At 37.1% G+C, this 23,470-nt stretch overlaps 1 protein-coding gene across 4 annotated transcripts in view; it reads left to right on the forward strand.

The window, feature by feature from the left end:
- Window positions 1-23,470, forward strand: part of SLC9A9 (solute carrier family 9 member A9) — a 180,811-nt gene that overhangs the window by 89,736 nt on the left and 67,605 nt on the right. For 3 of the 4 annotated variants that reach the window (XM_010406118.4, XM_019289930.3, XM_019289931.3), the window contains exons 10-12: window positions 9,866-9,979; window positions 11,749-11,860; window positions 17,396-17,549. In XM_010406118.4, the coding sequence (XP_010404420.3) occupies window positions 9,866-9,979; window positions 11,749-11,860; window positions 17,396-17,549 (380 nt within the window). The remainder of the gene's footprint in view (window positions 1-9,865; window positions 9,980-11,748; window positions 11,861-17,395; window positions 17,550-23,470) is intronic. The other variant, XM_010406120.4, reaches the window with a different exon arrangement.

Raw genomic sequence — 23,470 nt, forward strand, 5'->3', positions numbered from 1 at the left:
TATTTCTGTGCATAGTACATTATACTGCTAAATTGGAATGCAGTAAAATTATTCAGCACATAGGTTAAAATAGTTTTTAATGTTGAGGATATTAGTAATAGGTTCCTTAATTAGCACCCTGTGTTGCCTTACACTTGCATGAGTGTGTGTCACCGTGTTCATAATTGCTCTTCCTGTGAGGCCTGTGTTTGGAAACACAATTAAGATGCTATTTCTGGCATGGTTGGAGAGGCTACGCTGGGATCTTTAGAGAGCATCGAGCGTTCTGCTGCAAATGTGGACTGACCTCACCCAAAGCAGTCTGCATGGTTTGGGAGCTTTGCTAGCTTTTTACTTCATAGTTTTTTAAACAGCAATGCTTCTGCTCACCCAGAGAGCTTTGGGACAGTGGCAGGCCTTAAGGAATCTGAACTGGTTTGTGATTCCTGACAACACCAAACTGCTGCTGACTAACATCCATTCTTGCAGTCTGAAATACATTTTGGATGTTTCTCCTTTTTAACTTAGATGATTTTTGCACAACTGCTGATTCCTCACAGTTCTCTTTCAAGGGTTATTACCTGCAAAATTCCTTATCAGCTATAAGAACTGCACAAAAGCTTTGGTCAAAACTTGTAGAAGTATGTAGGTAACACTAGAATTCTCACATAATAAGCTGCAAGAAGAAAATAAATACATGTAAATAAGACATTATAATAGTCTAAAGCACTTGCCAGCATCCTGTCTTTTTAGTGACTGCACAGCTGTGTTTCCATTACATGATTAATGGATTTCCTACCTTCCAAAGAGGCATTTGTACCAAATGGTAGCACAGTGCAAGACATACTAAACAGCTGACTATCGCTCATCTCTTTCTCATGGTACCGTCTGTGCACATAATTAAGGGCTAAAAAGCCCTTTGTCAAAATTTTTCACACTAAATGTCTAAATCATGACTAGGATTCAAATAAGTGCCCTATCTTTGCACATATTTTCATACCTATATACTTTAATTAACCTACAGTAATCAAATAGGATGCAAGTTTGAGGATCTTTTTCAAGCTTTTGACTTTTAATTCTGCTTCAGTCACACCTATTAGGGGGGGGTATTGACCACTCTATGCCTCCAGTGAACCTGAGACGAGTTAGGAGTGTTTGAAAATTCCAAGCAGACATTCAGCATCCTCAGAAGTACCCACTCATTTAGTAACTAATACTTTTCTTGAAAAAACATTTTTCTGAGGTGCCTGATCATAATGTTCCTAGTTCACCCACCTTCTGCTTTCCCACGGAATCTTACAGAAGGTATTTTTAAGATGCATTAGTATCTTTTCACTACAGATTCTTAATCTTATACGTAAAATAGTCCCCCAAGCTCTCAGATTTAAGTACAGTTGAAGATGTATCTTAGTGTAGAATTTTTAATTTCTGCTTATTTTGCTGTGTCTTTTTTTTTTTCCCTTTGGTGATATCAGTAAAACATCACCAGTGAGGCCACAAGTAATTTAGTAGACCTGAAAACACTGGAAATCTTTGCAATACTTTTTCCAGCAGTTCAGCAGCTTCTATTCTGTTTCATCTGGAGTCAAATTATGTCCCATTTATCACATCTCCATAGAGCACACTAGATTACAGCTTTAAGTGTAAAGGACTGTTAGATGAGAAAAGTCATGTACTCTAATACTTAGGAAAAAAGTGTGACACAAAGCACATAGCTGCTATTCACCTTTCTCAGTCTTTTTGTCCAAATGAATCATCAATTCTTGAACAGCAGCCTACATCAGGAGGCAGGGAAGCTGTTTAAAGATGACTGGAGAAATGAAACAGAAGAATTCCCCAAATTCCCACATATAAACATGTAAGAGCAGATCAGTGAACATACTAATTCAGTATCCTGCTTCAGATACTAATACTAGAATTGCAGAGTAATTGCAAATAATTCTGCCCAGTGTAACTCCAGGGTGGCATTCTGCCAAGGTAATGTATTTAAAAGTTGACTCATCAATAATAGGTCTTCAAGAATAACAAAAGAAGCTTAATATCGTCAGGATCTCATACTACTCAACACTGTTCACAGCAAGAGCAATTGTCCAAGTGAAGATGCTCTGCCTGGGTTAGACAGTGGTAAGGCCTTGTCCCTTCCCCTCCAACCTCTATAAACAAAGCAGTGTATATATGGAAAACCCTGAACAAGTAATTGCAGCACAGAAACTAGATAAGCTGTATAGTAAAAACTCTTTTATCTTAGATTAGGCCCTGAATAAAAATAAAACAACATTGCATCAGAAAGATGCATGTGAATACTGCTACTGTTGTCTGGTTTAAGGTAAAATAGAATTATTCCTATTTTTAGCTCTACAGCTTTATTTTTCCACAGAATTAGTTTTAAAGACTATGAAGGGAAACATCAATATTGGTAGCTAGGAGCTCCAATATAATTTCTATAGAACAGATGCAAAGGGGGCAAGTATTTGTCCTGTAGTGTCAGATTTGCAGTGAAACTGAAATCTCATAATCAGGAAGAAAAGACATCACAGACTTCAAGAGAACCCTTTGTTTTTATTCCTGATAGGTTAAAGGCCCCCATATAAGTCACTAATTCCTAATATGTCAAAGACTAACTGAATTTCTTTCCAACATCCAAAACTTGGCAAGGAAGGAAACTGTTTTTAAGAACACACTTCAAGAATTAGTATTAGCATATATCCTCTCAGCAAATTGAAATAAAATAAATTGCATTTAGTCCTCCTTAGAAACTGCATTGATTGTAAGAGGTTAGGACTGTAGTAGCAGGTCACAGAAAAATAAAAACACACTTGAGGGGAATGAAAGGAAAAAATGAGAATGATTTTGTGTTTTAATTTTGAAAAATCAGCAGCAGTTCCTCTAATTCTAATATAAATGCAGAAATGCAAAGGATCTATTAGCTCATTGCCATTTTAAAAGTAACTATATTACATTGATAACATTCCTATTTTTCTTTGATCAGAAGAAGAACAGTCATGTTTTATAGCAACTGAGTCTCCTTTGTTATCTCAAATTTGCTTTGGTAAAGCCACAAATTCTTTCTTTCCTCTGTTTATTTTTTAATCACTGTTCTACATAGCCCTTAACTCACAGTTTATGTCCTCACTTCCACATGATCAGTGATTTGCCACCCCAGAAATAACCTTCCAAGAAAGTATCATTCAAGTTGTTCAGAATACGTCCTTCAGCTTCATTTTCAGTGATGTTATTATTATCTTGAATTTTTTTATTCTTTTTCTTCTACACAGAGTCTATTCCCTAATTTCAGCTTCATAAGAATACTTGCTTAATCCTGGACAGCACAGGCTGTTAACAGCCTCTTCATTTTCCATTACCATCATTGCCTCTATCAGAGAATGGAAGAGGCATCAATGTTCCCAAAAATTTCCAAATTCACCCCAAACACAGTTATTCCAGTACTACCACTATTCGCTGAACAGTCAAAAGTTCTTTATATCCCTTCAAACAATTTTCCAGTTGCACTCTATAATGCCCCATCTGGAGCAGAACCCTTTCTTAATTCTTGCAGAAAACAGTCCTGCTAAAATAAACTTAGCGAGTTTGAACTGCAGAAATCCCTGAGCACATAATCTTGATACAACAGAGCACTGGGGTACTCCTTCTTTTGTGCCTGCAACATCTCAGTTCAGGAATTTAAGATAAATAAGCACTTTGAAAATGCTTTTTTCTAGTTTCTGAGCCAAAGAAGAACTTGGCTGACAAGCTGTAGGAGCAGCAGCACCAACCCCTCTCTTTGGGGGCCACCTTCCATTCAGCGGTCATTCTGGGGTTATTTTTAGGCACCATTTAAGGTGCTGTATAATAGCAGAAGTTGGTTGTGCTGCAGGAAAAGGAGAGACTGACCTGAAAAGGTTCCCTCTCTTTCAAACAGAGCCATGTTTGAAAAAACACAGCTTTGCAGAAATCCCCTTTCCTAAGCAACTTAGCAAGACTAATGATCTAGAGCTAGATCCAAATTTGGTTGAAAGCAACATTTAATTTAAATTCCAAATTCTTATTTGGCTGTCCAATTTTCAACATTTTTGGTTTAAACTTCTTTTTTTAAACAAAGCCATTCAAGGCCTGTGATAAATTTAATAGTAGGATGTGCCTTTATATCTGAGGCCAACAGATTTGCTTTGCTGGTATCGGTCAGAAGTATATTCTGTGCCAGTATTATCCAGCTTCTCCCAAGCTGAACTTTGGTGATGGGGAGTAGATTATGCCAGAAAGAAGAAGCCATACCATGGAAATGCAAAATATTGCTGGCCTTTCCTTCCCCTTGGTGCTACTGTTTTCTTTTATATCTTTTTCCTTTCCTAGTTCATCCTCAGGCCTTATGAATTCTTTAAACCTCCCAGATCTATAGGGAAATAGAAAGTTATTGTGTGCCTTCGATAAATCTGTTGGGGTGAAATTCATTTAATTCAGTAGCAAAGCCGACTGATAAAAAAGGCCAAAATTTTTCCCCAGGGCATTAAAGATCTTGTAAGAATTTCTCTCTGCTAGAGTGTTTGCAAGTTTAGAGTCAGATATTCTTGCATGTCAAAATTAGCACCATAAACAAGTTTATATTCTGTCATGAATTTGAGTTACTTTTGCTGATCCTTTCATCTAAGCACATTATTCAGAAATGAGAATTATAACTGTGTGCTGTGTAGATTCATTATAGCTGTATAAGATTTCAAGCAAGAGGTTCAAATCCGAACCTTTTTCCAATTTTGAAACCTCTAATCAGAAGAGAAATTAAATAAAGCAATTAGGCTATAATAAAGGCTTCTATAATCTCAGGAAAATTATGGTAGTTTGAATTCTCAATGCATTTTAATTCAAAAGAGTTAAGGAAAAGCAATTTTCATCAATTATTAATTTATCAATATCCTTGACTTCATGGAATATTTTTGATATCTGGGATCTAATTAAATAGCTTTATTCAAAGATAATAAATTTTATAACCGTCACTTAACATCAACATCCTGGGTTTTTAATAGCTCTGCCACCTTTAGATCTCTCTTAAAAGTATAATCAATTTTACATCCTAGCTTCCCAGCTCCTGTTGGACTGTGGAAACTCTCCCTGTTTTAATGCAAGAATATATCACTGTAGGGTGCACCCCCCAGACAGGTGGCATTTTCCAAGTTTTTAGCAAAATCAGTGCATCTACAGAAGGCCTGCAGGTAGTACTTGCAAGAGGTGGATGACATTCCTGCAGCAGATATTAAATCAAGTGAATGAATGCAGTATTGCCATCAATGATTAAAATTCACTAAATTTTGCTGGAAGGAAGTTGTGGGTGTATTTCAGCTTCTACCCAATACCTCCATACTGGTGTTATTCCCTCAAGAGGAAGGAATGCTGTTTGCCATTCTGCTTTTACCCAGTCCTGTCATCCTGACTTTATTCCCTTGAGATGGAAAAGGTTCCTTAAAATATCAGTATTTGAAAAATCTTACATTTTCCATCTCCCCAGCCACAAGGGGACTGTGGCATAGATTATGTTCATTTTCTCCTTTTGATGCTCCTTTAAGGAATTCTATTTTATTGTAGATGAGATTGATACTTAGTGTGTTCCATCTTCCAGGTGCACTAATTACTTACCCAGAAAATCTCTCTAACACTCAGTGAAAATATAAGTTGTTCTAGAAAATAAATCAAGTTGCAAAAGCCATTCTGGCATAGTTTATTGCTCTAATTGGCTGGAACTTAACTGTGGGGGTGGAGGAAAGGAAGGAGAGGAAAAAAGACCATGTTTTCCTTATCTCACTGAAAAGATAAAACTAATACAGTTTTTATATCATATAAATTGTTTCACTTGAGTTAAAATAAAACATTGGTGTAAGACAAACTCAGCAGTTACAGCAAGGCTTAAGGTGCAGATTGCCTGGATTGATTCCTTCCTCTGCCAGTGAGAGCTGAACTGCAAGTGGCATCTTCCAAAAGAATGTCCCAGCTTAAAATGGAATTTTTGCACATCCCTCCTAGTACTTACAGCAGCTGAGAGTAATAGAAAAGAGGAGCATATTTAGTGAATGATATGTTTTTAAATACATAAATATTATGTCCATTTTAATTTAAATCTTTTGTAATAACCACTACTTACAGAGGAAAGTACCAAAGCAAAGCAAATACCATTTTCAGCAACTCACTGAGCTAAACACCTAAACCAAGTGCCTGGATTAGTTCTGATGTGGTGTTTTTGTAATTAATACTCTACTCTGCAATGGGTTGACATTGGTGATTTATTACAGCTCTTACATTAAAAGTATAAGCAGATTTATAGACTTCATGGAGAGTTAGAAATGCCACATTACAAATTAGGGGTTTTAGTTTCATAACAAAAAGATGTCTTATTGCTATGTGTATATTAAAATGGTTTTCTGATATCCTTGGAAAAACTAATGGTGGTGTATAAGCACTTTATGCCAATTTCATTTAGAGTAGAAAGAGATTGGTTGTCTGTGTGGGTGGCAAGGGAAAAGAATTTATGGTTATAGATAAAATGCTTCCAGACACTCAGTATCCAGGACTTTAATCCTAACTTTTTCTTCCCACAAAAGTAATCCCACTTGCAAGTACATATATCCAAAATATTAAAAATTTTTCAGTGGCATTAAAGCAGACCATGGACCACATCATGGACCTGGCTTATGGCCCCTCAGACAGGAGAGGATGTCACCCAGAGGCTACTGTGTATGGTGCAACTCCTTGGGTGACCTAGGAATTTTTAAATTCCCGTTCAAAGCCTATTCCTCCTACTTTTCTACTTCTCATACAAAAGATCTTGACATCTCCTCTTTAAAATAATGACAAACATTTGACTGAAAGGCATGATAACTTGGGCAAATGCTCCTATGGAAGCTGTTTCTTAACATGGTTTTCAGAAGCTCTCTTTAGAACAAATTGTTTTGCTCTGAAGGGATTTGTGCTGCACAGCACTGACAGTTAAGCGCTACATGGAATCTCTCCATGGGCTCTGTGTTACTGTTGAACAAAACACAGAAGCTGAACACTAAATAAAACACTGTGCTTAACTACACAAAAAAAAGTAAAGTCAGGAGAACAGTGGGTAATCTTTATGTTATACTCCCAAGTGTCATGTTCCAGGAAAAGGCATGCAGATATCACTTCTTTTATGAAAATAACTAGTTCTGAAGCAGTTGTTTTATTTAATTTTTTCTAACTCGTGGAGGGAAATTTGACTAAGTTGCAGTCAGTGAATAAATGTGTCATATGAGAGAGTGATAGACTTTTATAAAGAGAGAGCAAACTATGTGGGAAACACAGAAGATTCTGAATGAAGATAACAAGCTACTTTTACCATTTTAAGGAGCTGAATCTTTGATATAAGACTGTATCACAGTTGTGCCTGGAATAAGAAGGAGTGGAGCCTGCTCTAAATTAGCTATTGAAATAGCACCTGGATTTTTGCTACACAAAGGAAGAAAAGTAGTCTGGATTTAATCTTCTAGCAAGGAAGCAGTGCTCTGATAGAGAAGGATCAAAATACAGAGAAACTAGAGATAAGAGAAAAAAAATAACACAGTTCAGCAAAGACACACATGCACAAAAAAAAAAAAACCACGAACAACTCACAGAGGAAAAAAGAAAAGGATTTGGATTATATTTGCTCTTGTGAAAAAAAAAAAAAAAATTATGTCCAGCAATGCAATTCCAGCATTGGATGCATCTGACACAGATGCTGTGGCTACAAAGTGTTACATCCACTGTGAATAGAGGCCAAGGAAACCACCAGGCCTGTGCTGTGGGACGTGACACATTCACCCAGAGAGCAAAGGAAGAATGTATTGTTCATGTTGAGTGGAAACACCCAGAAAAGAATGAGGGATTTTTTTCTCTTTAACAATCATTTACTCAAATGAGCCTGGAGGTTTGAAGTAAGATGAAGCAGGATGCATGTATTGAGTAAAAGGAGGTAAAGTTACAGGGAAATGAAAAGGATGCACTAAACCGGATTCACAAGAAATCGGTAAAGATTGTATCTTGGTCAGATTGCTGGGAGACAAGGGGTGAGAAGTTTAAAACCAGCTATGCCATGAAAGCACTTCAGGCAAGAGTAAAAGCTTGCATTTAGTAAAATTGCTGAGAAAAAGTATAGAGCAAAAGCAATGATATAGCAAAAATCTGTTTTCCTCCAAAAATGTATGTTAACAGAAGTATTGAAGATACAAGAAAGGAAACTTAGTTTCAGAATCTCTGTTTCTAAAATGTATCAATAGTACATCTACTTAAAATTTTTCGGAGTCCTGAAAGGTACTTTCTAAACAAAAAATGAAATATTATTCAGCTTTAAAACCTATGGAGCACTTTATCTCATCCCAACAATTAAAGTATTCAGTTGTGGCTCCTCATAGCAGTATCCTTCCCTCAAAAGCTTTTAATATATACATATATATCTATTTTATAAGAGATGTAGATCCTGTCATGGCACTCCTGATACATCTTTCTATTGTTTCAAACAACGCATCAGATGACATTCCCACAAAGACATGGGATCATGTTTGCTTCCAAGTGGAAATGCAAGGATTTATCATCATTTCTATGGGTCACAAGATCCCATACTTTGAAGTTTTTGACAACTGGTTTCTCTTATCTAAATTTAATTCAAATAATTTAAGACTGCTAACCTGCAAGTATTTTTTGTGTTTGTTTTCATGTTGTTCAGTACTGCAGCACAAGATGAGGGCTATGGAATGTGTGCTTGGAATAATTGATGGTGCTGCCATGGGGCCCAAAATATCCTCCCATATACTAATGGGTTTTATGCCACTTTGCCTCTCAAATTTGTCTTAATGATTGTGACAGCTCTTATTTTTCCTTTGTTAAATTTTAGTGACTGTTACTGGATAATTATTTTTGGGACCACAAACATATTACACAAAATACATAAGCCCACTGAGGATGAATAAAACCATAGTAAGATCCATAGTAACGTTCTGGATAGTGATGTATGGCTGGTTGCAGATAGACTGACAAACTTCGGTCCTAACTCTGCACCAGGATTTGTTGGCGTAGAATCCTGAGCTCAAAAGTGACTTCAGAAGTGAAATGCCCCCTTTTTTTCTTTGTGGTTATTTGGCAGCAATGATTGATTTTTTCCAGATGTAGTTAAATAGGAAAATTTGTTTTATTAGTTTTAATGTAATCAGTTGTAAATACAATCAAGAATATACCCTCAAGGCAAATAAATATTTTGGATTTGCTTGTTTTTTCACAGAAGAAATTCTACCCTAATCATGTATTTTAAGCTTATTTTATAATACCTTGAAATGATATTTTAAATAGTTTGGGTTGAAATGAGTTTTGTATTGATGTCCATACAGTGCAATAAGAGTTTCCATCTGCAGGATAATATTCATGGTAGTAAGAAAGACTGTGCTATATTTTAAAGGGACACCTTAAAAGTCCATTAAGGATTTTTTTTCTCTCTCTAGGCATTAGTGTACCCATAACCCAGGACTGCATTATGTACAGCCACTTGTATAACCAGGAGCCATTTCCCAGGCTCACCCCTGTAAACATGAGTGAAACTAAATTCCCCCAGCTTCCTTGCAGTTTGATTTGAAGTTCATATAACTTACTTGCTGTTTATGTATTTTACCAGTTGTCTATGTCAAGCTTACATATACAGAGAAAAACATGCAAGCAACTATGATTTTTAAGGCTAAAAGACACCTTGTTATACTGTATAGCAAATTAGGTGGGTTTAAAATCCACCCTTGAAGTAGCACCAACTTCTATTCCGTTCATCTAAACAGTTCTGTGTTCCAAGGGAACCTGGGATATTCAGTACTTTGTTATAGACGTGAATCATAATTATTTTCTTTCTCTCTCACTTAAGTTGTTCGAGTTCATGAATTTTTTGGCTGAGAATGTCATCTTCTGTTACATGGGACTCGCACTATTTACATTTCAAAATCACATCTTCAATCCTCTTTTTATATTTGGTGCACTTGTATCCTTTGCTTTAAAGAAGTATGTATCTCTGCACATGTGTGTGTATATATATATATATATATATATATAAAGAATGCATGTTCCGTGTGAAAAAAGTCAACAAGCAAACCAATCAGTTCCTGGAATACTAAAAATCAGTATTTTCTCAATTCCAAGTAAAATCATCTGTTACATATATCCTAATCATTGCCCCAATGCATGTAAGCACATGTTCTTTGTACAGTTGCTGTTTTGCTCCTCTGCTACAGGCAAATATCTTTAAACAAGCTGGGGAACTTCTGCCAATGGTTTACAAGTGGGTGGGAAATTGGGATCAGTATTGGGACACATCTGTGGGGACAGATGCAACACAAAACCTTTTTTCCTGTCTGGAGCCAGTGCAGATCCACAAACTGGAGAGCTGCCTCCAGACAGATGTGTGCCATAAGCAGGACTTCCCCACAACTACTTAAATGATATGAAGTCATTAAAAATCACACAGTTCTGCTTCGCTCAAATCTTTCCTTCTTTATACTTGATATCTCTAGCCTATATGGAATTATTTACACCGTCATGTACCTAGAGACTGGTAAAAAAAGCTCTGTGTCTTTAATTCTGCCATGGTTTCCCAACAAATCTTACTTGTACAGTGGTATAGATTCTTTTCACACTGACAATTTATGCAATGAAATTTTTTGGCTCAGAGCAGCAGCCCTCTGCTTATCACTTTTAAATGAACTATAATAGCTTTGAAAGTTGGAATCATACTGTTTACATGCAGTAACTTTTATATGCAATTTCGAAACGAATAATCAGGACTGCACCAGAGTTCCCTTGGCTACAGGTTGGGCTGGGTGGCAATGAGGACCCAAGAGCTCACTGTGTCCCCAGCCCTGTCCCGGTATGGGGAGGCAGCAGGAGCAGCACCCTGGATGGAGCTGAGCTGCAGAGCAGTGCAGGGACCTGGCTCTATCCCTCCTGTCTCAGAGCCAGCAGCCTGCAGAGGGGCTGCCCAAGCAGGGGCAGGAGAACTGGATGCTCCTAGTGCCAGTTCTCCCAAGCCATGGAGCTTCAGGGAGCTCCTGGTGCAGCTGATAGGCTACAGACATCACCTCTCAAACACTTCTTCTGTCCTCCAGTCCACAGCATGTCTCAGACTGGGAGCGTCATAATTGAGCCCTGAGAGCCACAAGACAAGGGGAGGGCAAAAATGTGCAAAATGTGCAAAAAGCGTATATATTCTTTAAATCTGATAATGGCCTCATGTTTCTAATTGAGGCAACTTTTGTGATAGTTCCATAGAGAAGTAATAAAGAACTTCATCAGAAGAATCTCCACAGAGAAGGGGGAGAAAAAGCAAAACGTGCTGGGTATAGACAATATGAATTGCCAGGAAACAAGGAAGTAATAATCAGGTCTAAAAGCACATTTATTCTCTGCAAATTCCTGCTCAAGGAGACAATGCTGTCTCTGCTATTGATGATGGGCATTTTCCTGAAGGGCTGAAGATGAAGTCACATGTGACACTAATGTGATGGGTAGAAGTAGAGTGATTGAAGTGAGATATATTATGATTAATATAAAACGAGGATGTCTGGGGAAGGCAAATCTCTGCCACTTCACAGTTTTATTGGAAGCAGAAGGACATGGCACGTAAAAATGAAAGACAATAATACCATATTTCTTTAATTACACTTTAAAAATAATTTTAGAGAAATATTTGGATTAAGTTAATTCTGGTTTTGTCAGTAGTTTGTCGACTATTTTCCTCAACATCTTACATTTTAGGTGGCAGTTTTTGTAGCAAGAGCTTCCAACATATACCCACTTTCTTTCCTTTTGAATTTGGGTCGAAAACAAAAGATTCCCAGGAACTTTCAGCACATGATGATGTTTTCAGGTAAGAGCTATTTTGGTATTTTTGGTATTTTTCCTGTCCACATTTAATGACTGACAAAAATAATCATCTATCACTAGAAAAAGCCACATCTATCACAAAGAATTAATTATCTTAAAACTCAAGGTCATCTCTTCACAGTATTGAAGCAAATGGATGCATTCTGATCAACCTCACTGCGCTCTTGACCTATTTTAATTAATGTTTTGGAAACCCACTGCCCATTAAGCCATTGTCTTTCAATCCATTGTCCCCCCATCTGTCTACACTTCCATGACGATTTGGGAATACCATGTTTTTATGTTGTGCTGTTTTAGAGGCACCTGTAGTATACCTGAGAGTATTTTACACAGCAGCAAATAAATATCCAACTGGGACAATGTTAGTACTGATACTCAGATCAGACATGGTCTTTGGCAATTCCTTAAACTTCAGGAACAGTTTTATTGTGAAACATGAGACTAGAACACTTTAATTCCACAGACTTTTTCATATATATTCCAGCTTGATATTTAATTTCATCGATTTTGTTAACATTGTAGAATAGCAAAAAAAAAAAAAAATTAAAAATCCAGAAGAGGGAGCCATGTTCTAGTCTGATTTGAACATCATCCCCTGAACTGTTAAAGCTCATCTAGATACCATATTTTTTAACTTGTACAAGCTAGAAATAATTCCACTTGCCTTTATGATGCTAGTTAGGAAAAACTCACTTATAAGCAAAGAATATCTGTTCAGTAAAAGACAGAAATGCAGACCCCCCCAATGCTAGTGATAATTTTCTAAAATTAGAAACTCAGTACCTTTTTTGCTTCATTTTCCTTCTTTTTATGCAAAAATTTATTCCACATTTTTATGGATAAAAGTTCTTGATTGACAGCCTTGATGTACAGCGATCCATTTAGCCAGATAACAAGTGAAATCCAATGTGCGGCATTTCAAGCTTCCTCATCAGGAGTACTCCACATCAGGGGGCCTCATTTATGCCTGTGTAATTCCAACTCTCTAGAGAGCAACACAGCAGTTCATTTCTATACCCATTCAATCCTTCTGCTAAAAGCTGCCACTGAAAATGTCAGCTAATTCCAGCAAGACTGGTGTGAGGGATGATGACACATCCAGCACTTTCAGCCCGACTGCTCCCTTGCGATTGTTCCACGGGTAACTTGTATCTATAGATCCCTCTAGTAAGCCTAGCAGGTGGCCAACTAGACAAAAGCATGAAAAATAGCTTCATATCATTTGGTATCTAGTTTCTGGGCTCCATTTTGGCTTTTGGTTTTCATCAGCTAAAATATAGAATGAAAAACCCTCTGCAATCTCCCTTTTTCTTTAACTTTTCTGTCCTCATTTTCTGCAGTCAAATTTCATTCTCCGTGGAAAAGGAGCAGAAAGTAGCCTGCAGCCAGAAGCTGAACATCAGGACTCACACACATTAGCTTTCCAGGACAATCTGGCAGCTGAGAACTGAAACAGTAGTATTGCAGTCTTCTAAAATGTAAATGTTCAAATTCTCAGAAAAGTAATTTTTAACTATTTTTCAAAGAAAAAACCCCTCATTTTGTAGAAAAAAAATCTTTATATTATAATAAAGCAATAGCATAACCTGCAACTAAAATAGTAAAGGCTGCCTCTCACACTGCCAGCAGCTGCGCACTTCACAGAACACAGCATACACAGATTTTCTGTGTAATTCTATTTTCTGTGATGTACCAAGATTTGTGCTTAGTTACCAATAACATTCTTAGTGCTATAAACTGGTCATACTCCATATAGTCATAAACAGAGAGGACAATGACTGCCAGAAGAGAGACACATTTCTGACAAGTAAACAAGACACTGAATTCGAGTTTGAAGGAAAACATTATCTAGAAAAGATCAGTAGCAATAGTCATAGAAGAGTTTGGGTTGGAGGGAACCTTTAAAGGTTATCTAGTCCAACCCCCTGCAATGAGCAGGGGTATCTTCAACTAGATCAGGTTGCTCAGAGCCCCATCCAACCTGACCTTGAGTGTTTCCAGGGATGGGGTATCCACCACCTCGGCGTGTGTTTTACCACCTTCATTGTTCTGATACAACATCAGGTTCTAGCTGATCACAGGGAAAAATGGACTTCATTCACCACAGCATCACACATTCAGGTGTAGAAAACAATGCATTTGAGGTTAGTATTGTTTTCTGTGCTATCATTACCAAATCCACCAAACATTTACTGCTTGTTTTACTGCCACAATCACCAAAATGATTGCTGAGAAAAATTGCTGAGAAAAGCAATTAAGGTCAGGCAAGTACATTGTCGATTAGCATTTGATTATACCTTACTATGCAAAGAACTCTCCTGAAGTCATTAAGTTCTGCTTTTTGATGAGTATTAATACAGTTGAGAAAAGGTGGAAGAGTTAGGCTTGGAGGTGGATTATGTAGAATTTTGATTTATCACATTCTTTATCTGCTTCTGCCACTCCTCTAACAATACATTACAGAGGGTGGATTCACTTCTACAACTGTTTTTAATCATGATTCCTGATAACATTCCATTGTAAATGGAAACTTGATTAGTCCTCTCTACAAGGACTAATTAAGCCTGGGCTTCTCAAATTAAGTTGAACATCAGCTAAAGTGAGCAGTCCAGCAGTCTCTACTCATGTGAAAAAGAAACATTTTGAAGTCTTTGACTTTATATCATCTTCCACTCTTCTACCATCTTTATTTACTTTTTACTTTGCTTTCCTCTTCTCTACAGCACATAAATAGGCAACAGAGAGGCTTGTGGTACACAGTGCTACAGGGGTGGTTGCTGTTAATATAAGGCATTACACAGCAGCAGTGAAGTCTGAAAAGGATGAACATAAATGCAGAATTAAACCAAAAAATGCTGGTGTACAGGCAGCTGTTGTGCAGGCATTTACTTCTGCACACTCATACAGACATGGAGGCGGGAAGTGTCAATGTGAACCTTTCCAAGAAACATAGAGATGTAAAGAAATCAGCTAAATAGAAAAGAAAGCAAGGAAGAAAAGCATAGAGAACTACAGTTGAAACCAAAACACCAGATCTACCCAAAGAAAGTTTTCTTTCCTGGCAGATTTTTTTTGCACCAGCAACAAACACTCCAGCCCTCACAGGCTCTTCAAAGGGCTGGGTTTGGAGAGGTGTCTGTGTGGGGTGCAGGCAAAGGATGGCTAACAGCCCTACAGGGCACATGGGTTCTGTTCTGTGGGAGCTTAACCCTGGGCTGGTTTGCTTTGAAGGCTCTGGCACATTAAAAAAATATTGCTTAAAGATGAATCCCTAATGGCTGGCACAAAAAAAAAATACAAAAAACTGTTAGGAAATCTGTGATACAGCCCAGGGATGAATGGATTAACAGAGATGTGGAGCTGCTGTCAGTGCAGCATCTCTGAAAGATAAGGGGAGAGAATCTCTGCTAATGGTTCATCAGAGTTTGTCCTTCTACCACACCACTCTCTCCAGGTGTAGCTGAAGTACCAATGTCCACTGCATCCAATCATTCCATTGGGCTTTGTTAGCATTTTTCCCTGAAGTTTTACAGAAAATATAATCTAAACTTCAGTCTATTTCAGTACCTTAACATTTTCTGAGGTTGTTAAAATTACCTTCCTTCATTTGTATTACTACCTGGAAAGTATTTTGAGATAGATAGATAGATAGATAGATAGATAGATAGATGTATATAGTAGTGTTCCTTGCTTCTCATTGAGTCTTTACATTTTAGGTGCATTCATCTGCTTCCCACTGCTTTACTTGGAAGCAAATTCTTAGTTTGATTATTTATTTTACTTTAGACATGTCTTCAGTTGAAACTGAATTATCTCTTCTAGACCATGTTGAGTCTTTTATAACTGAAAAATGCAGTGAAGTCACTCACTATTTTTCTAAACTGAAGGAACAGCCATTCCAGTGCTCAAGAAGCAAAAACATCACTTAATTATATTATAATTAATAGATATAGATATAGATATAGATGATATACATAGATATAGATTAGATATAGATGGTATAGATATAGATGATATAGATAGATATAGATATAGATATAGATAGATATGGATAGATGGATAGATAGATAAATAGATAGATATCCCCTCTTGCAAAAATAGATGTTCTAGATTTAAAATGGAAAGTGTGATGCAGTTGTGGAAAGCAGCACTGTTTTCCACTGAAATGTAGCTGGTTTTATCATCCAGATTACCACTATAACCACTGAAAAAAGACCATTTCAATAGTGGGTCATTCCCTCCTCAGATACATGTCTAAAATGAGCTGATATTTTTTCCCCTGTAAGAAAACAGTAAAGCATCTGCATTCTCAGAGACATCTTTTACAGAAAAGCAAAGCCAAGGACAAGCCCAATGTCTGCCTGCAGTGTTTTGAACCTGCTGCCACTGAGATAGTGCACCTCCAGTCTGCTTCTTCCTTGCAGAAATGGCTTTGTGCTGTTCCCTGGATAAACTGCCCAGCTTCTATACCAAATAATTCACATTCTAGCTATGTAATCTTGAAGAACTTGGGAGTTCTAGGCCAAAAATAGCTGCATTTAGCAGTTAATTAAATGATTCTGCATATGTCATCAGTGCCTTACAAGAGGTTTGATTACCAGATTTAATCTCTCAATACTCGCAAAGTACTTTTTGCATTCAGTGTGTATTGTATACACATAATGACTTTGCTCTCTACACTTACTTTGTGATTTTTTTTAGAAAACAATAAAGTGCATTTAAATAGATAAATGAAATGCATTGTAAAATATAGAGTATTATTTGTATTATGCATCCTGAGGGCTGCAGGCACTAGCAGGCTTTTTCTCCCTCAATTTTTAAACATGGCATTCTGTGAAGACCTATTTAGTCACCTTATTACTACCTAAGGGGCTTTTTTTAAAAAATTCATTTAGCTGTTTTCACCACGTTTGTAATTGCTTGTTTATTCAGTCTCTGTGGGTGTATAATTCTACAACTATTATAATGTTTCAAGTACATTAATTTCTTCCCCTTTTAGCCATTTAAAATCATCTTTGAAAAACTATTCATTGTTTTTAAGTCATGTTTTTTCTGACTAGTCTTATAACATTAAATTATTTTATAAAGGAATTTTAAAGAAATATTCTATATTTTCAAGTAAGAAATGAGTAGCATATTTGGGTACAGATTTTAATGGCAATCCTCTTTTTCACTTTCTCCTGACTTCTTGAGTAGTCTCACTTAACACAGGATATAGATTTCTTTTTCAATCTGCATTAAGTTCAAATTATGACTTAATTTGCAATTATTCAAGACAAATAATTCAGTGGATGTAAAGCAAATGTGTGATTGTTATGTAAATATGAGAGTACTTTCATTGTTCATTTTTGCAAAGTTGCTGCTTTAAATCCCACCCTTTCAGTTAGCACGATTCGGTGTTTTGTAAGCAGAATTATGATCTGAAAATTTCTTCTGCCCTTGGAACTGGGTTTGGACTGAAAAGATTAAAATTTTGTTTCTCCATCACTTTAAGTTCATCATCCTTGTCTTTTCTCAGGTTTACGTGGTGCGATTGCATTTGCATTGGCCATTCGAGACACGGACTCCCAGCCCAAACAGATGATGTTCACCACAGCCCTGCTGATCGTGTTCTTCACAGTCTGGGTGTTTGGGGGGGGCACAACACCAATGCTCACCTGGCTGCAGATCAGGTTAGTACTGTACAGCATTAGCCAGCAAAATGGAATGGGATCCCTAAGGATAAATCACTATATTCTTACAACTTTCTAATGCTTACATATGTGCTTTTTATGAGCTTTAACACACACAAAGGAAGTATTTAGCTACCTGTAAGAGGCTCCAGACCACAAGGAACAGGCTCTTTCCAAGTTTGTTATGAGTTTAGACCTAGGTCAGACACATCCTTGTTTCCTAAGAGTTTGTTTCACTACTGCTCCTTTGAACACTGTGAATAAATGTTAGTAGTGTCCTCCTCACTGCTGAAGAAAGACCTATAAAGGCAGATTTTACCCTCATCTTAAAATCTGTAGTTATTATACAAACATGTAATAAATCATGTATTTCTGTTTATAATGTGAATATGCTGGAAAAATCTACCTCCACTGGTGCCTTATTCAGGCATTAATTTATTACATGCTATTTTATATATTCTTCTTCGCTATGTTATTTTTTAAATTACTTCATAATCACTGGTATTCACAGAGAGCAATGATTGACAAGGAAGGTTAAATGACAAGAGAGAGGTAAATAGAAAACTGGAGTAAAAAGGATCTATTTTAAATGCAGTGTCCTTCCAAGTGTGCTTTTTCGAAACCCAACTTTTAATAATGAGTGTACTCATGCTGGTTACTGATTCTGCTTAATTCGCAATCCATTCAGAACTCCCTGCTGTGATTTGCAAGATCACCACAGAAAACCTCAGTATTGAGATAGGCCTGCAATTCACAATTCCTTATCATTTATTCTATATATAGCATATCTTTTCCTTGTTTACAAAATGATGCCTGATTACAAGTCTTCATTTCAGACTCTTGCTATAAAATAGCAGCTGAAGATAACCAAATTGGGGCTTTTACAAAGAGCATAGATAAAACTTGCAGACAAAATAAGGACTAGCGTACAAGCGCACTGGATAAACATAAAATGCAGGCATCCATATACAGTGTGGAAGCTTTCTATTTCTGTGACAGTTTGATTATTCATCATGACATGTCTCATGTCCCATAATGTCAGTCAAGGCCATTACAGTTTGGATACACTCTGGCACTATCAGTCATCTTTCTGAGATTTACCACTTTTTCACTGTCAGTCAGCAAGAGTTTTTCTGTGTCGCAACAGAAACGTGGGTGAGGAAGAGAATTCTCATTAGATCTTGGGGACCAAATGAGCCTGGGTTTCTATAACAGGAGATAAGGAATAATTCTGAGAATTCAGTAAGGGAAAAGGCTGTGAGCAGTAGTCACATATGCAGTCTAAGAACTTGGGTCACTAGATGCCCCTCTTGGTTTAGCTCTCTAGGGAATTTTTAAATGAAGATTGTCAAGTGCTTTCACTAACAAGCAATTGAATTGGATGCAATGGCATTTCTTCTACTACTAATGGCTACTTAGTGCTGCCCAGAGGCGCAAAGCCCCCCAGGACCACAAGTGAGGGGCTGACTCTCATATTAACTGTTTACACTGTTCAATGCATGTGCTTCTTTCTCTAGTCTCCTGTACAACAGATTTCACCAAAGACACAGACAGTATTGATTTTAAATGCTCATCTCTGAGGATTTCCCCTGAATCCCATCAGATCTGCCAGACATTTTTACCAGTAAAATGAATTGGTTTTGTAACCAGGATATAGATTTTCTTACTATAAAGCTATGAGGTTCATAATTTCCACTTAATTCCTTGACATTGGAACATACATCTTCATAAATTATGAGGAGGTCAAACTGAGATAAAATTTTAAATAGACATTTTTAATTACAAATGTATCTTGAGGCCCTGATTTCTCCTTATAGTGAAGATACTTAATTGTCTTTATAATTTATTACACCTCAGTATGGAATTTTGTCCTTAGTTGCCAGCATTTGTGTTTTCAGTCTTAAGTAATTTTGCTAAGTAATTGTATTTAAAGGTGGTGGTAATTCATGACAGTTGACACTTATATGGATTCTAGCACGTGAGTTTGCTGAGGAAAGTTATGGAGCTGTTGCTAGTGACACCAGATTGCTTGGTGTAGTACCCCAGCATGCTGGCAGCTGTACCTGAACAGCAATTCTGAGCTGCGTCTATCCCCATGATTCTTTAGAAGAAAAAGATGGTATTTTCCAAGCTAGTTCGGAGGGGTCAGCTCACAAAGCCAAGGGAAACTGCATTACAAGTACAAAAATTATATGATTGTCTCTGAAGAGATTTTTTTGGAATAGGTTGGTGTGTCATCAATTACAGAAAAAAAGGGGTGAAGCCAGGGAAATTCTGTAACCATGGCTGTAATCACAGAAGAGGGGAACTGGTCTCACAGCAGCCCTTTGTGTTCAGCTGATACAAACGTACCTCAGGCTCCATCCTGGGGCAGTTTGAAACTCTTCCATGTGATTCCCCAGTGCTTCAGGAAATCAGATCTACCACTATCGGTCAAATCTAAAGCTCAGTTAACCTCAACAACTAAAGTTATTCACATTATCAAAATAAGGTGCTTACAGGAAATTAAAAATGTATGAATGGTCACAGTGACTACACTGGCTTTCCCTACATAAACTACAAGTTGCTGTATAGGTAAACCTTCTCAGGAGAGAATGATCAAAAACAGCATGATCAAGCAAATAACAGTCCCAAGCTGAGTGTGCTTTTTTTGCCAATTTTTCATCATAAAATAATTATCCACCAGATAATGTATCTAATTGAACTGGAGGCATTCAGAGACTAATAGAGAGGAGCATGTGATTTCTGAATCTTTTTGGATGGGTTGAATCTTACATAGACTGTTTTGTGTCCCCTCTCCCTCTGAGAAATGGCTACAGTTCCTACCATTAGTTCAGGAGATGCAACTCTAAACTCCTCAAGGTCAATCAACTCAGTCTTATCCTATAAGATAAATGCTTGAGTTTACATGGTACAGACCAACTTACCCACAGTTTGGTTTTAAAACATAAATAAATCTATCATCCATTCAATTCAAGATATGTGAAAATAACATAAATAAGAAAGAACTCACACCAATACATTTACCAGTTGCTCTACCATAATGCATTACACTGTTAGGGCAGAAGACAGTACTCAAGAACTGTACAGCCTTCTTGCTGCATATTATTGCCTACATATTATACCATCTTTCAATTATTTATTGCACTCTCCATGATTTACATTGTGAAGGTCTCATAACAGTGACCAGGACTCTTGGCATATAAGGGAATAGAAAAATGACAATTTTAAAATAAGAGTAGGAATGAAACTTCTTCTGAAAAAATCAATCTTTGTCTCCATAATAACGAATTTCCATAACTTCCCCCCTCTCCTCACAGCAATAGCATCAGATCTGCACTTTTCTTTTTCAGTTAAAATTTAACATAATGTAAATATAATCTGTCACTCTATTTTCAGAGACAAGATTAGGATGTGTCCTCAGAGATAACTACCAGTTGATTTATTCCAGGAATATGCATGGCTTATAGAACACTTGCAAATTGTTGCTAAAACATATAGTAAGACACACTATCGAAACTAACCACGTGCTACCAAAAAAGGCTCAACTTCCATCTCCCATTTAGTGCAGTGACATCAATCAGCTATGTCACAAGAAACTAGCACTGCTAAGAGCTTTTATAAAAAAAAAAAAAGCTTAAATAGATCCCAGGAATTCACTAAGTTTATTAAAGTTAAGAATTCTACTTCCCTTTATTTAACAAATTAATTATATTAAAACATATATTCCTACTTAAACTCTATCTTGAATCTAGGAAAAGTCTTGGAAAGTCTTAAAGCCATGGAAATATCACCTGCTAATCATAGAATTTATGTCCACGTGTCTATATGTCAAAACACAGTTTTAAAAGAAATCCATACCAATAATTCTCATTTTACTACTGCATTTACTCATACACAGCAGCCTTCAAAATGAGTCTTAAAACTCTTGGCAAAGAATGAATATTTCTTAACTTTGTTATAAAAGAATGAAACACGCACTTTTGGAAATGTCTTATTTATTTTAGCTGTCTCTTCTCTAAACATCTGAAACTCTGAGTTCAGGGAGTGTTGAATGTTCCCTTTCTGAAAATAAGGTCCTCTTTAAAAGTTCCCAGTTGTCTGGTGCAGTAACTGGTGCATTTCCTAGCACAGAGACACATGCACGGTGTTTACGGCATTATCAGCTGCCATGCTGAGAGCAGAACTGGCTGTACCGCATTCCTAAATAATACATTGTCTTTTGGCTTATCTGAGAGTTGTAACAGGAAAAAAAATTGCCTTTACTCCCCATGTGAAGGAGTACAATATTCAGTTCTTGGCAGACAATGAATAAGCCTGGATCAGTGTGTGAGAATAATTTTGTGATACATCAACAACAAAACAGAGATAGCCATTTAAGTTCACAGTCAAATTGAAGTATTCAATAAATGTGCCTTCAGAGATGTTGAGAATTACTTGCTAATGCTTTTGGATATATGATTCCCTTCATTCCCCATACTCAGATTAAAAATAGAGAGCTACATTTTACAGTAAATCTGCAATGAGAGGTTTGAGGATAAAGGATTCTCCTGACAGACAGAGCAAAATTTCAAAGCTGTTAATAAAGCATGTCCTACAAAAGCCTTGTGCTAGGTATTATGTCTTGTTTGTTTATCATCACCTCTTGTGTAATCATTTATCAAGGGATTGCCAGACTCTCTGTGCATCTCTTTGCAGCAGTTCTTCAGTTAATAGGAAGAACTGAATTCCGTATTGTAAATAAATACCAAGCAGCATTCAACAGTAACTTTTACTACTGTGCCTAGCTGGCCATTGCTTTTGGTAAATTTGTTTTAGAAAAGACCTGTCTGTGTGCCTGGCTGCCCTTAAAATCACACCATTTCTAGTTCACCTAAAACTTCAGTTCCAAACATCTAACTTTCTCTAAATACTGAGGCCTGGCATACTATATCTTTGGGGGGATGACCGAGGCTGACTGAACTCACATTCTCAGCAAAAGCATCTCACTCATCATGAGTGATTTTGGTTCCTTCGGTATCCAATAGTTTGTTTCAATATCAAAGGCCTTATAAGGCAGTGTGTATGCTTACCAGAATGTCTTGTTAGGGATGTAGATGGGTGGTGGGATGAAATGCTGTGCCTTGACTGTGTGTGACTATGGCTGTCTACCACAAAAAACCCAAAAACCTGGTTGGTAGAATATTCTGTGTTTATCTCAGCCCTTTAACAACTAGTTATAGACTCCTGAAAGACAGAACTTTATGACAGAGCAACCACAGTAACAACACTATCTTGGCTAGGATTATAGCACTACTCTTTCAGTAACAAAAATATTCTTTTCATTATTCCCAAATCCTATAGTAGCATTCCTGTGTTCAGTTGTGTTCAAATGTGTGCTGCAGAAAGGCACTGGAAAGAATGGTCTCCTGACAGGTGACCTGGGCAACAAGGCTGCAGTCAGCTGAGGCAAGGAAGAACAATCCTGTTGCCCAGGTAAGAGAATATTGTGCTGCATTGCTGAGTTCTGCTCTGCTCATGCAGAAGAGCATGAGATAGTACATCTTACAACCATTCCTTATGAACTAGATTCAAGCTAGAGCTCAATCTCTAGTGCTTCTCATTTATTCCTAAATTAAGGAAACACCTCTTGGCTTTCCTTTCACCTTCACATGGGCACACAAGGATTATCGTTCCTGAAACAGGGCTAGTCCATGAGACACTCTCAATGTACCAGCCAAGAGTGTGTGTACATATCTTCAGATGATCCATAATTCAGTACTTAGGAATTTTTATGAACCTTGTTAATTGTTTTGCTTGTATTCCTTTGAACATATTTTCCTGTCACCAAATGTCAAGAAGAAGGAAAGTCAGTTTAGAAAAGAAGGTTTAGCTGAATGTTTTTTCCTGGCCTTAGCAGGTTCTCTCTTCTGTAACTGTAT

The sequence above is a fragment of the Corvus cornix genome, chromosome 9 (genome assembly GCF_000738735.6).
Source record: "Corvus cornix cornix isolate S_Up_H32 chromosome 9, ASM73873v5, whole genome shotgun sequence".
Taxonomy (NCBI): Eukaryota; Metazoa; Chordata; class Aves; order Passeriformes; family Corvidae; genus Corvus; species Corvus cornix.